Below are 14,480 nucleotides of genomic sequence, written 5' to 3'. Positions count from 1 at the left end.
TCACTCTGACTCCTCCCTCCAACCCCAAGGACAGTTTTAGTAGGGCTTTTATGGTTTCTTTCCTCAATCTCCTTGTAAGGGTTTTAGTTTGTCTGCCTCCATTGTTATCACACTGTAATTAACATCCACTAATTGTTGGTGGACCTATTATTTTGGACAATGCACTGGGACACAAATGGCTACACAGTTTGATCCAATTAAATCCAGGTCCTCGTGGTCTCTTTGAGGCTTGTTCTAGACCTAGGACTACTCTATGCTGCCTTTCATTCTGTTAGACTTACCACTGGTTTTCCCTTTTGCTTATTGCTATTATGGAGTTACCAGTCTCCTCTTGTCTGTCTCTACTCCCACTCTAAATTTCCTTTGTCTATGGCAGCACCCTTAGGCTTGAACTTAAGAGGATGCTATAGAAGCTGTTTTTACGGCTTGCTACTGCCTCAGAGTTGGGGATGGGGAGAGTAGCCTGTTTTTCTAGGAGTGATACCTGTGGTCTATAAATAGAGCAGTGGATGATAACTCCTGGTCTTGTTTGCCTTTCCTTGCATGGAACCTCCACTCATAAGCTGGGGCAATAGTGATTAGAAAACAGTATTCTTGGTCTGCCATTCCTGGGGTAGCTCTTCAGTGCTCTAAGTGGGGACTGGGTAGAGGAAGGAAAGTCCAGACATCTTTGCTACTGTTACCTGAAATAGAGCTTCTGTGACATAGAGCTTGGGGGATAGGGGCAGGTAGAATGAGAAATGCTAGCAGTCTGCTCATCCTAGGGAGAAATTGTAGGCTGAAATCGGGAGCTAGGGGGAGAAATGGTGTGGGGTCATGGCTCAAATACCAAAGAGACTGGCTATTATTACCAAGCTTTAGTATTTTCTTGAATAAATGTTTCTGTAATAAATGTTTTTATTTGCTATATGGTTTTATGACAATTCCCAAGACTTTAAAAAATATACATATATATTTACCAGTTATGGTGGTTTTCACCAAGGAGTCTGCAGATCATGTTGCCATTCCAGTTGTGCTTCCTGATCATTTATTTTTGAGAGGGAGCATGAGGGAGGGGAGAGGGCGCAGAGGGAGAAGATCTTAAGCAGAGTCTCCACTGAGAAAGGGCTGGATCCCAGGACCCTGAGATCATGACCTGAGCCGAAATAAAGAGTCACAGACTTAACCGACGGAGCCACCCAGGTGCCCCGTCCTGATTATTTTTTAATGCATGTCTTAAAATACAAGCAATCAGAATCCTTTAAATAAGGCAGTATGCTCAAAACCTGAAAAAGCTTTCTGCTGCCATCAGCTGATTCATCATCAACACACAAGCCTACAGAATAAATAGGCAGTTCTTTAATAGTTAAATATATTCCAGAAGTAAAGAGTGTTTATAATTCATTTACAAGTGAGTGTGTTACACCAGTAAATGTTGTTTGATCTGCTGTATAAAGTAAATAATGCTATGTAAGAATTAGTCCTGGAATAATTTGCTGAATTCCTATTTCCAATCCAGTAGATTAAAAACACAACTGTTAATGGTATAAAGACGTAAGAATCATATTGTGATAAAATCAATCTCAAAAATAGAGAATCCAGACCCTTGCTGGATAATTTAAGAACTCAGAAGTTTTCCTCAACTTAAACATGAGTGCCACACAGAAAATATTGAAGATGTCTTTCAATGCAACGAAACTGTACAAAACTCTAGAACATGACCATTAGATGACCAATGTATAAAAACCAATGGGATTTAGAAAACACATCTAATTCTGAAGTAAGCAGAAATAAAAAGACAATTTACAAAGAATTATAACTAATTTCTAATCATCATCAGAGTCTGAATCATATTTCTTCCCTCGGATAGTTTTCTTTTCCAGCTTTGTGAAGTTTGTTCCAAATTTCTTTTGGCTCTGAAATGGTGGCTCCATTAAATTTCCACTAAAAATAAAGCAAATTTGAAAAGCATTTACTGTTTATGATTTAGCACAGTTGGTATGTTAACCTGCACAAAAATCTCTTTTCTTCCTAACCTATGGAATAGTTTTCTTTAAAATGCTGGTGTCAAGGAAGACCTGTATTATTCATACTGATGGTTAAGAGTTTTAAACCCTATTTTGTATTACTAAATGTTTTTGATCCATGTTTTATTTTCTTATCATTAATTACTAACATTTCATAAGACGTACCACCAACAGATTTTCTGACTGAAAAGCACAGAAGGAAATGAAAGTTTTTCCACCTGTTCTGGATATGCTGAACTTGGATTAGATCCTTTTCACTATAAGAATGACACAGGAAAATGATTTTTTACAGCTTGTTATGGCTGGTATGATCCTGTTTCACATCTTTTAATGTTTAGACAAACATCAATAAAACTCATGGAATTCATTATCATTAACCTGGAATTGGAATGAAATTTTTCAATGATGCTTAATAAATAACTGAGATATTTTCTTCTTTCAAAAATATCTAGGAAGATTCCTGGCACCTAGATTCTGGTTTTGAAATATCATTTGGAGGGGGAGACAAAACCATGAGAGACTACGGACTCTGAGAAACAAACTGAGGGTTCTAGAGTGGAGGGGGGTGGGGGGATGGGTTAGCCTGGTGATGGGTATTAAAGAGGGCACGTTCTGCATGGAGTACTGGGTGTTATGCACAAACAATGAATCATGGAACACTACATCAAAAACTAATGATGTAATGTATGGTGATTAAGATAACATAATAATAAAAAAAAAAGAAATATGTGCCACTGAGAGGAACCACAGTGCCTTGGAGAAATAGTCAATTCTAGGGAGAATCCCTCTAAGACCTCTTATTTGCAGCAGAAAGAATGTGCTTAAAGAACTATTGGGACGTATGAAAAGGACATAGAAGCCTGCATGAGAGGGGCTCTCACTGGTCAAATCTGGGGCAATTTGGGCTTCAAAATAAATATTAGTAGCGAACTATAAGCCACTGGATAAGATAAGCCATTGCCCATTCTAATATAAATAAATGAAAAAGTAAATTAGTATGAGATATGGAAAAGTTCTTCTTAAATCACCATTTGGCTTGGTAGGCAACTTGTTAACCAGTGCTCAGTTACCACCACCAGAAATGAGACAAAACATCCTATACCTCCTGCAGTGCTACACTGAGAAGAATACAATATCACTTCTATCATGTACCTGTGAGAAAATGCATAGTCCAAACCTAATCTTGAAACATTAGACAAACCCAAACTGAGGGATGCTCTACAAAATTACTAGCTTGTACTCTTCAAAAATGTCCATGTATTGAAAAATAAGACAAGTTTTCACAGATTAGTGGAAACTAAAAATACATAGTAACTACATAAAACATTTTAGTATGCAGGACATTATTGGGACCGTGGTAGAATCTGAGTAAGGTCTGTAAATTATTTAACATTTCCTGTCTTAATCATTGTACTATGGTTACATAGAAAAAGCCCTCGTTGGAAAATACACAAGGAAATATTTAGGAGTAAAGGAACAATACATCTTCAACCTCCACTCAAATGGTTTTGAAAATAAAATGTATGTATTCAGAAAAAGAATGACAAAGCAAACGTAAAATGTTTAAAATTGAGAGATATGGGCAAAAGATAAATGAGAATTCTTTGTACTAGTTTCCAACTTGTTTAAAGTTTGAAATAATTTCAAAATACATTTAATAAATATTAATATTCTATTTATTATTAAGAAAGTAAAACCTAAAACTCCAAAGTCAATTTCTATAATGTAGGGATAATTTAGGCATGTGTAGGGGAGATTCAGAGAAAAAGGGACAGGGAAAAGAGAACTTTCTACTTATTGAAAAGCACTATGCCTATAGAATGATAATAGTATAATTTTATCTGTTAATTTTCCAAATCAAAAACAGGCACAGAAGGCAAGATGATAGGTGCTGACTTATGGAATCAGATAAACTATTTGGCAAAGTGAAGAAAGACATGAATGAAAAACGAAGTTGGATTTTAGATTGTTTTCAAATTGAGATTGTCTCCACAAAATTTAAGATGATCACAGAAATGAGATTATACAATTTATCATATTCCAGAAGACAGGAATAGCTACATTAAAAAATCTGATGTTCAAAAATAAGTCATTATCAATTTGAATAATCTGGTTTAAATCAGGGAAGAGTCAATTCTGAAATGTCATTTTGGGTTTCCAGACTAACAGAAAATTAGATTCAATAGATTTGTCAGGATGAAAACTTTTATAGTTAGGTGTACTCCAAGACTCAATTTTATCTGTAACTCTGATTTTGTTGTAAGATCATGCTAATAATGTACGCTTTAAGAAATATGTTTTTCATTTGTGAAATATTTTCTACATCTCAGCCAGAAGATCTTACTTAGCTCCATAAAATGAATGTTAATATAAAAAAACTTCTCTAAAAATATCAACTGGATATGAAATTAAAATCAATTGTTTTGCTAAAAATTACCTGTAACTGAGAATATCGGAACAACCCAGCCTCCATTCTAAAGTTTCTGTGGTGAAGTCATCTGTATTTCCTAGGTCAGTAAATCCAACAACATAATCTTGTGTTTTTCCATCTTTTACCAGTGCTAGTGTGGGAATGACTTTGATACGCAGTCTCTCACAAAGGAAAGGTGCTTTTTCCACATTCAGCTTCAGAAATTTGGTCTCAAGATGTTTCTTGGACAATATCACCAAATGTCGGTCTAATATTTTACACCTAAAAATAAAAGCATATAGAAAAATCAAAAGCTAAAACAGATTTTTCATTTTAAAAATAAGTATCATAAAGGTACATTTAATTTTATAGTTCTTCTGCTTGAGTCTCGTAATTTGGCAGCCAGCCTATGCTTGTGTCGGATGACCTCATTTCATTTCATAGGTTAGTTAACTGATATGAGAGGCAGAAAAATTATCCAGTATTCTAGAAAGTCAGATGTGCCCTAATGATACTTATGAAAAACAAGATACTAAATATACACTTTCAGTCACAAGTGGTTCACGAAGTTGTCATGTTCACAGTAAGAACAAAAAACTGTCATTTCTCTCATGTTTCCTGGTGTCTCATACACAGAGCTTGAAGGGTAATAAATGTGACTTGACAGAACTCAGAAGATACTTTTTAGAATTAGAAATGTACACACAGTGCCATATTTAGAAGTCATTAAGACTGAATGGTGTCACTGAGAAGGAACTCTTCTAACTGCAACTAATCATTAAGAAGCATAGGGTCAGGGCTATAACTATGGTCATATGGTTCTAAAGAAATGAAAAATACCAGTAGTAACTTTTATTAAGCCACTTTCTATTGAAAAGAAAAATGGAAATGACATTTTCTGAAAGTTAAAATGTATTTTAAAGTGGTCGATCCTTTAGTGTTCCTGAAACAGACTACTGTAATAATCTTTTTGAGCAGTTCTTAATCACAGGTGTTCATTAAAGTCAGCTTTTAAAATATATGGATGAACCAAAATTCTCTGGGAGTGGAGCTGGGAAACATGCAGGTGATTCTCATGCTCCATAAAGTTTGATAACTACTGCTTTAGATGATAAAGACACCAAATGTTTCATAGTTGTTACTAGTAGGCTTTCTGCATACTTCTTGGTGTAGTTATTCCTGAATTAAGACTGGGTCCAGCAAGTTCCTGGTAACCTTGATGCCTCATCATTCTACCTCTGAATGCATCTTTTCATGTATCGCCCATGTAGTATAGCAATGAGATTGTAGTGAAAAAATGGTAGGAGAGAACAAGTTAATAAATGGTTCCTGAATGAAACTCAAAACAAATGATAAATGAACCATTATATGAGAAATATGTTCTTGAAAACTTGTATATAAGTCAACTCCATGGTTTTACTGGAGTTATATGGAACCTATTTTAAGTAAATCTATGATTGTACCATTTGTTAATTCATTTTTTTAAAAACCTAGAAGCGGCAGTCACAGTGTAGTTAAAACAGCTTAGGCTTAAATCCTGGGTTCGAATCCTCTTCTGTCATTTAGTAGGTGACATTAGGTGAGTCACTTAATCTCTCCAAGTCTTGGTCTCCATGCATGAAGCATTGGAATTATACCTACCTATCTACCTCAAAGGGTCATTGTGAATGTTCCAGGATTTTATATATGAAGTATCCAGTCTACTATGCACCAGGAACTCTGATATCTATTGGATCTACCAATAAAATTTTCTAATGATTTGTTTTTCCTTTTTTTCTATTTTTTAAGCAATCTCTATACCCAACATGGGGCTAAACTCAAGACCCTGAGATCAGAAGTCAGATGTTTTACCAGCTAAGCCAACCAGGCACCTCTTGATTTTTCATTTTTGCTTGAAGATAAGTACTCCTGGTGTTGCACCATTTATACAACCATCAAATATATTTATTGAGCACCTACTATGTGTCAGTCATTGCTGCTCTAGGGGTAGGAACTTGGGAGCATGGTGAGCCACGATACAGGCAAACTCTCTGCTTTCACAAAACAATCTACTGGCTGGGCAAAAACATCTAATAAACATCAAATGATATCAACCTTAGAGACTAATATGATATTAATGTATCACCTCATCATGTATGTCAGAGGTTGGCAACTGGAGAAATATGTGCCAATGGGAGAGGACAGAGTACCACGGTGACAGAGGGTTTCTCTGATACCCTTTCTTTTCTAAACCCTTCCCACACTTTGCCTTACAGGGGATTTCACCATCTCAACATTTTCATTTTTATTACCTTAATCAGTAAGTCCGAGGCAATCAATCCCTGTAAGATCTGAATTAACAACTAAGTTACTGGGTGGTGAGTTTAAGACAAGGGCGGGGCAGGCTGTGCAAATGGCAGAAGAGGGCAGGGCTGAGACAGCAGTGAATGATGGAGACTCTACACTGGAGTGTGTGTCTGAGGGAGGCGGCTGCTATTCAGTATTAGCAAACTGCCTTCCTACAGAATTCTAGGTCTGCTATTAGGTTATTTGATTTTTTTAAACATCTGAAATCTGGGTTTTTAAAAAAATTGTTATCTCTCAATTTTTAAAAGTTGGTAACAAATCAAATCTGGGGGTTAAAATAAAGGCTTAAGTTAAGATATAACTTTTTTTTTAAAGATTTTATTTATTTATTTGACAGAGAGTGAGAGAGCACAGCAGGGGAGCAGCAGGCAGAGGGAGAGGGAGAAGCAGGCTCCCCACCGAGCAGGGAGCCCGATGCGGGGCTTGATCCCAGGACCCTGGGATCATGACCCAAGCTGAAGGCAGCCGCTTAACCGACTGAGCCACCCAGGCGCCCCAAGATATAACCTTTTCTAGGGGTATTTTCATTTTACAAGGACTCTGCCTCTGTAGAGAGGTTTGCAGATCTGGGCTTTCCAAAAGAAATCACTTTCCTCTCCTTCCAGCCAAGCCTGGCACTCCCAATGATGCTTCTAGTCAAAGGCTTGGTCAAACCATTGTCTCCCCATGAGTTGCTGGCTGAGAAGAAGTGAGTGAATTCAAAGCTAGTGTTCAAGGTTTTGGCCCCCACTCCCAACATTGTGTCTATGTCATAATAGTACCAAAAAAAGGAGAAATAATTCTTGTTGTGTTGAAAAAAAAAATTTACATGTACATCTCTTAGATGTTTTTAAAGTTATCTAATGAAAACATAATTCAGAAAATGGCCAGTTCTATGGAAATAATCTTGATTTTTAATAATATTCATTTATACTTTCTTTTTTTTTTTTTTTAAGATTTTTTTTATTTATTTATTTGACAGAGAGAGACAGCGAGAGCAGGAACACAAGCAGGGGGAGTGGGAGAGGGAGAAGCAGGCTTCCCGCTGAGCAGGGAGCCCAATGCAGGGCTCCATCCCAGGACCCTGGGATCATGACCTGAGCCGAAGGCAGACGCTTAACGACTGAGCCACCCAGGTGCCCTCATTTATACTTTTTTATGTAACAGGTTTTTAAGTTTAATCTTCAGAATAACAACTGTTTAACTTTAACAGAGACTTCTACAGAAATACAAAGACACAACTTAGAAGTAGTTCCTCTAATTTTTTAATTTTCCTATTATGTTAGCATATCTCTACTCAAAGATCTCATCATTTTAAACAAGTCACTGATGGAAACAAAGTTACCTGAATGTGGAGTCTTTGTAGAAATGGCAAACCACTTTTTTACTCTCCTTGACTTCTTGAAAAAAGTCTCTCTCACTAGGGATTTCTCTGTATTCCCCATGTCCTTTTGAAAGCCATTCCTAATTTGGAGAAAAGGGAAATATTACACACTGGAAATATCTTTCAGTACCACTTTACATTTTGTGTCTAAATCGCTATAATATTCTGTAATGAAGTTGATTTTATCTTGTAGAGAAATCAATTCCTCTTAGTGATTTATTTTCCTAGGTCTCTCGTGTCAGCGCAAACACAGTCTGTGGGCAGGGACTATCTTTCAGCACAATTTGTGTTTAAGACAATCATCTGTCTTGGTAACTTCACACATACGTTTTCTCACATCTTTAAAAATAAAAATTTAGACTCCAGAAACTTAAAATGTAAATATCCATTTAATTTCTCTGCATTCAAACTACTAAAATCAGAAGCATTAGGTCCAAGTTAATGCAAAGCTTTGAAAAATAATGCTCATGAGATAAAGCTACTTGGTCTTTGTAGGGAGGGGAAAAGGAGGGGTGGTTACTGCAGCTCTGCAGCTCTGCAGCTCAAGAGCCCTGTTTGCTCAGAGAGGCAGGAACTGCTTCTATCCTGGCCACCAATGGGTAGTATCTTAGGAAGAAAAAAATCACATGATGTCCAGAAATAATACAGATACCACCAGTCATCTAATCCAACTTCTCAACCAATATATCAACCCTTAATCAACCGTGCCTGACAGACCTTTCAGTTTCTCAAGCTTCCTGCTACAGGACAGGTTCATCGTCTCAACTGGAAGCTTGCTTCCTTTTTCAGGCAGCTGGTTTTAATAAAAAGGAACATTGGGCTTACAGGCAGAAGGCATGGGCTTGAATAATTGTTCTACCACTTATTAGCCTAAGAATTCTAATAACCTTTCTGAATCTCCATTTCCTCATTTGTAAAGTGGAGATCACAAAGCACAACTCTCTCACTGAGTTGTGAAAGTAAGACTATCAACATGAAAATATCTACAATAATGTCTGGCATAGGTGCTTAAAAAGAAGATGCATGTATACTCTCTAATTTTTTGAAAGGTCTTCTCACACTGAACTGCAATATATCTGTAACTTTGGTCTGTGGATCTCAGCTTGGACCTAAGATTAGAGAGAAAAGTTCTAATGTCTTTCACACGTCAGCCCTTCAGATACCCTATCTCACCCGTGTCCTTTCTTCTCTACCTCTCCCTTCATTTTCTTTTGGCTGTTTCTCATATGAAATGATCTCTACACTTCTTACTTTCTGATTATCCTCCTCTCAACAGAGACTAATTCCTCCTCATCCTGTTAAAAAGTGGCAGAAGTCTGAATGCAGCCCTCCAGAAGTGGTCCACCGAGAAAGGGGCAGGAGTGCCATCTCCTTTCTTCCTCTGGACTTAAGCTAACACAGACTGTATTAATAATTTTGGTATCCATTTCACATTGGCTTATGCTGAGCTGACGCTCACAGGAGGCCCTGGTGTTTTCTCCTTATGTGACATTTCTTTGGTCAAACTTCTACAAACAATTTAAACTCTCAAATACAGTTCCTTAATGGCATATAACATTTCATGGCTTTTCTTGACTCACCAATAACACTGCCGTTAAAAAAGAATATTTTTTTAAAAAGCTCTTTTTGTTATTAATTCTCATATGTTTAACCAACAGGTGGAAGACCTGAACCTTTGCAAGCTCCTAAGAGTGAGGCAAGCCTACTCTGAACCTCCACCAACACATGGCATATCTCCCGACACTCAGCACACCCCTGTACTCTCAGTACAGTTTCTTTCAGAGTTCATGCTCCACAGGGCCTCTGCTGAATGGAATCAAGCAGGATGGGCAGAGATCACAGTGCAGGCTGAACCTACCAAAGGCCTGGCAGTGGGGCAACATCTAGCTCTCACTTAGTGGTTATCACCCAAGCCTTTGGATGCGCTCTTCCTATTTCTCAACTGTCCTTCTGCTTATTACCTAAGTCCCATGTCACTAGCTGTCATTAACAGGAAGAGGGTACTCTGCTGACTGAGGAATATTGATTCGCATCAGCCTATTAAGTGCTTATGTCACTGCATATACTGATTTCCTGATACCTACATAGATCAGTAAATCAAAATTACTATGCAATCTATACTACTCTTTCAAAAAGAGTATATATAAAAACCATTAAAGCTTCTTTTCTACTTCCTTAAAAAACATTTTAATAAAAAAGATCTATTACAATGCAGTGAAAACTCTAAAATAAGACCCTCTCAGTTATTCTATGACAAATTCATTTTAAATTGATTTGCATATTAAAAAAATCCCTGAAGGCTGCAGGACTCAGGTTTTTAATAAGTATTCAGATTATTGTTTTAACTGCTGAGTTTCATTTAAGCCATTATGCATGTTCCTTACTGCAAATCAGGTAGATTCAGTCTTTCTACAAAAACATCCCAGTTATGACAACTTTTTTTAGTTGAACTATTAGCAATTAGTAGTGTTACTTAACTGTGATTGTGAAATAGGAGTTTGTAGCAGAATCTCATCATATATTACCTTAGATAATTATTAGCATTATAATTAAAAACAGTCTCCTGACTTCAAAACCATACACATACACACACATACACACACACACACACACATATACACACACACTGTATTTTAGAAAACTCAAGCTATAAAAATAGAAACTCAGTCACATTATAAAAGATTCTTTCCTTTTTGTAGCAATTCTTATAAACACTGAGAGTATAAACATTATGAAAGAGATGCTACAGCAGCACAAACAAAACTCCCTGTTTCTTTAGAAAAGTTAAAGTGCATGTTTTATTCACAGCCAACTGAAGAGGAACCAGAATTGATAATAATCTATTTCAATTTGACAAAAAGCAATGAAAAAATTTTTAATCAAAATTAAATTTGCAGGACTTATCCCAATTGGTTTTGATCAGAGTCTATGAGTCTGTTCCACACTTCACACTCTAAGAGACCAACAAGGATAGAGCTGTGGCCACCCTTCTTTGTGACCCAGCATGCATTCCTTTGAATAAACAAGCCATGTAATTGTTACATTGGAAATGCCTGAAATAATTTCTTCAATGTAAACTGCCTTACAGCTCTCACCTAACTTACACTGATCACAGCTAAAGTATAATCGGCTTTACAATCACCTAAAAGGGAAATCACTGACTCCCAGTGCTCTTCCTAGTCCCCTCCCTCCTCAACAAACAAATCTGAGCTCAAAAAATGATCTTGGGCACATGTTTCTTTTACTTGACTGTGGATTAACATACTGAGCAGGCTAATTTTTAATGTATCTTTAAAACTAATTTTTTTCCCCAGCAAATTTTTAACAGTGATACTACTCTGCAGTAAAAAACAAAAACAACCCTAAAAATAAGGACTGAAATAAAACTACTTCAGCACGTGTATATATAAGTTGTTAGGAGCATACTGTTAAAGTAATTTCAGAAAGCAGGGCAGAGAGGTTACTTGTTTCTGCTGTTGAGATTTCCTTAGTGCCTCAAGTCTCTTTTCTTTGAGGCGTTCCAATTCATCCTCGTCCATCTGATCCAGTTTCTGAATTTCAGAATCCAAATGTTCTTCTACTAGTTTGGTAGTCTGAAGCAACTGATTTTCCAGGACTTTTGAAAACATGTCAACAGATGCATTAGCTTCCATTCTTCTAAATGGTATAGTTCAGCCTTGGTGCTAGGGAGAAAGTTGGAAAGTTGGGGGAAAAAAAAAAAAGGCAAGTAAAGTTTCCTATCTCATTTACAAAAATTCTAGCAACTGTATAATTTGTCCTCCACAAAGCGTTCTGCTGACAACCAAGCATTTCATGTTACCTTTAAGAATTTTTACTTAAATGTTTTATTATTTTAGAGAGGGAGAGAGAGGGAAGGGGAGGAGGGTGAGAGGGAGAATTTTAAGCAGGCTCCACACTCAGTAAGGAGCCCGATTTGGGGCTAGATCTCACAACCCTGAGATCATGACCTGAGCTGAAATCAAGAAACTGACTGAGCCACCCAAACGCCCCTTACTGAAATGTTTTAAAACTGAATTTTCCATAGGTTATAGTCACACCACTCAAAGATTACTTAGAGCAAGGTTTAGGTGCTTCTGATTTAGTTTGTGTTTCATTACAATAAAACAAAGAGGAGTCTTTAGGACCACAGAGAAATGGGTAGTTGGGAGTTCTGCCTAATGACATATATTAACAGTGTTTCTTTTTTTAAACCAGAAGAAAAATAAAGAAGAAATGACTGAATAATAGTGAAGTTTAACTGTATTGAGGTTTTACATACATCTACAAAACAAATTTTGCTTCAATACAGAACAGAGTTGAGCCAAAAATATATTTTTCAAAGTTTCTACCTAAATGATTTTCATTTAACTCCTGAGAAAGTGCTTTACAGTTTATGTAAAGAACAGTGCCTGGTGTTCCCTAAACTTTAGTTTTCACTGCTGTTCTCTATGACCTAACAAAATCTATAATGCTACAAAGACTGATACTGGTATGGATCTACTGACACCGTTCTTAACTTTCATGTAAAACAATACCACTCCAAATGTTAAAAATACTGATCCTTTATGTAACACAGGAGTTTAAAAACAGAATCTAATTCAGATAAAAGGAAGCTCTTTTCAATTACATATTTTATAAGATGTAGTATTTTCTGTCAGGAACAATCAGATGGAAATTTTATGTATTACTACAGAAATATAATTTATAATTTGCTTATGAAAGCAGGAAGCTGTTGCATTCAAGTAACTACGACACAGTTGCAACTACTACTGAAGAACCTTAAAAAAAAATCTTAATAAACTGTGAACTCAATGACCCAATTACTGACATATAGCCTGGCCCACACAAACCCTCTACAACTGTTGAACTGAAAAGAAGTAGTCTTCTTGCAAACTTCACTTTTGATTCTTTTTTCTTCACAGGAAAAGCAGTTGAAATGCACTGATTTCATCTTTGTATCCCCAGAGCTAGCAGTGCTTGGAACACAGCAAGTGCTCAAAATATATTTGTTAATTTTGGGACGCCTGGGTGGCTGAGTCGGTTAAGTGTCTGCCTTTGGCTCAGGTCATGATCCCAGGGTCCTAGGATCCAGTCCCACATCTGGCTCACTGCTCAGCGTGGAGCCTGCTTCTCCCTCTGCCCCCGCACTCTCTCTCTCTGACAAATAAATAAAAAAAAATCTTAAAAAAAAAAATTTGTAATTTTGAATGAACCTATGCCTACTTTCTGTTCAAATTATCCTTAAGTTTCAAAAGTATTTGAGTTTAAAAAACCAAATTGTAAGCTCCTCATAAATGCTATACATTTTCAAGGAATTGTATTTCAAATATGATAAAATAATTTCACACTTCCTACCTCCAAAGAAAAATGTCAGTGAGACTGTTTCCCTTAGGGTTGGAGCCGGATGAGGCAGAAAACTGGTTATTGAGACACTGACTTACATGTCAGAACCTGTTCTTACCAGAGGTATAGTGGATGCTGATCCTTGGAGTTTTATGAGATAAACTCAGAATTTAATTCTGGACTAACTGGGAACAGAAGCGAATAACAAGAGCTGTTCTGGAGACAGGTGGTGGTGGTCACCGCATTCACAAAGGGGAGAGGAGATGGTGTAGCGATCCCGATAACTTTTCATTCTTCAAACCACAAACCTGATTCTTCCTCTTTACAGTTCATCTGGAACAGTGGGAAGGGGCTTGTCCTCAAATTACCTAACCGTTTCCTTGACTCCCTTACATGCACCCGCCAAAACAACCTGAACTGCACTCGAGATACCTTCCGAAAAGCTTCCTCGCCACTCCCTGAGCCCATAGGGACCGACCAAGACGGAGTTCAGGTAGCCCCATGGGCAACAACTCCCGGGGCGCATGCGCCGAAGCCGCCTCCGCCTCACTGACACGGACGTCTGGGCCGCGCCCCTCCCCCGCCCTGGCCGGATGTTGAGTGGTGAAGTGTTCATCAGCACCGGGAGGCGGTGGCCAGTTTTTTCACACCATCCTCTGCCTCACCTGAGCTCTCGGTGACACGTGAGAAGTGAGGAACTAACTGCTCCAGAAAGGGAGTCCACTCTGGCTTCACCCTCGCAGCAGCTGCCGGTGGCTGCGAACCCGCCGTCACTTCCGCCACCCCTTTGGCTGCGGCCCTCACGCGATACAACCTGCGACGCCCGAGGAAGTGGGGCGGGGGAGGAGGGCGTGCGTACGGTGAGCGCTTCTGCGCGTGCGCAGCTCCCATCCTCCACCCGAGATTTCCGATTCTCAGCCTCGTTCTGGATAAACAGCCAACGGGGGAGAGAGCAAAGTATGCTGGAGGTTGTAGTTTATCAGTGCTCAGCCTGGCCGAGTCGGACTTCCTT

At 37.9% G+C, this 14,480-nt stretch overlaps 1 protein-coding gene across 3 annotated transcripts; it reads right to left on the bottom strand.

Annotated features, from left to right (window-relative positions):
• Positions 1–879: 879 nt before the first annotated feature.
• TXNDC9 (thioredoxin domain containing 9) lies at positions 880–14,316 on the bottom strand. 3 transcript variants are annotated; one of them, XM_078056820.1, is made up of 5 exons: positions 14,134–14,316; positions 11,590–11,808; positions 8,087–8,205; positions 4,444–4,698; positions 880–1,135 (listed from the first exon to the last, which is right to left on the bottom strand). In XM_078056820.1, the coding sequence occupies exons 2-5, from the start codon at positions 11,776–11,778 to the stop codon at positions 1,129–1,131; spliced, it is 570 nt and encodes a 189-aa protein (XP_077912946.1). In that variant the 5' UTR covers positions 11,779–11,808; positions 14,134–14,316; the 3' UTR covers positions 880–1,128. The 3 variants fall into 3 exon arrangements, with proteins under 3 accessions (XP_077912946.1, XP_035961150.1, XP_035961151.1); XM_036105257.1 differs by lacking the exon at positions 880–1,135 and adding an exon at positions 1,162–1,923 and having other exon boundaries at positions 14,134–14,314; XM_036105258.2 differs by lacking the exons at positions 880–1,135; positions 14,134–14,316 and adding exons at positions 1,162–1,923; positions 13,587–13,941.
• Positions 14,317–14,480: the final 164 nt, after the last annotated feature.

Source organism: Halichoerus grypus, chromosome 10 (genome assembly GCF_964656455.1).
Source record: "Halichoerus grypus chromosome 10, mHalGry1.hap1.1, whole genome shotgun sequence".
In the NCBI taxonomy this organism is placed as follows: Eukaryota; Metazoa; Chordata; class Mammalia; order Carnivora; family Phocidae; genus Halichoerus; species Halichoerus grypus.
The sequence above is the reverse complement of the archived record's forward strand: the minus strand, read 5'-3'. Positions and strand labels throughout refer to the sequence as shown.

What these genes read in the sequence shown, in the direction of transcription:
- TXNDC9 (XM_036105257.1), bottom strand. Translation starts at nt 11,778, where the DNA reads ATGGAAGCTAATGCATCTGTTGACATGTTTTCAAAAGTCCTGGAAAAT. An exon ending in AATCTCAACAGCAGAAACAA is followed by an intron (nt 8,206 to 11,589) that starts GTAACCTCTCTG and finishes TCTCCAAATTAG; the next exon opens with GAATGGCTTTCAAAAGGACA. An exon ending in TCCGATATTCTCAGTTACAG is followed by an intron (nt 1,924 to 4,443) that starts GTAATTTTTAGC and finishes CTTTATTTTTAG; the next exon opens with TGGAAATTTAATGGAGCCAC.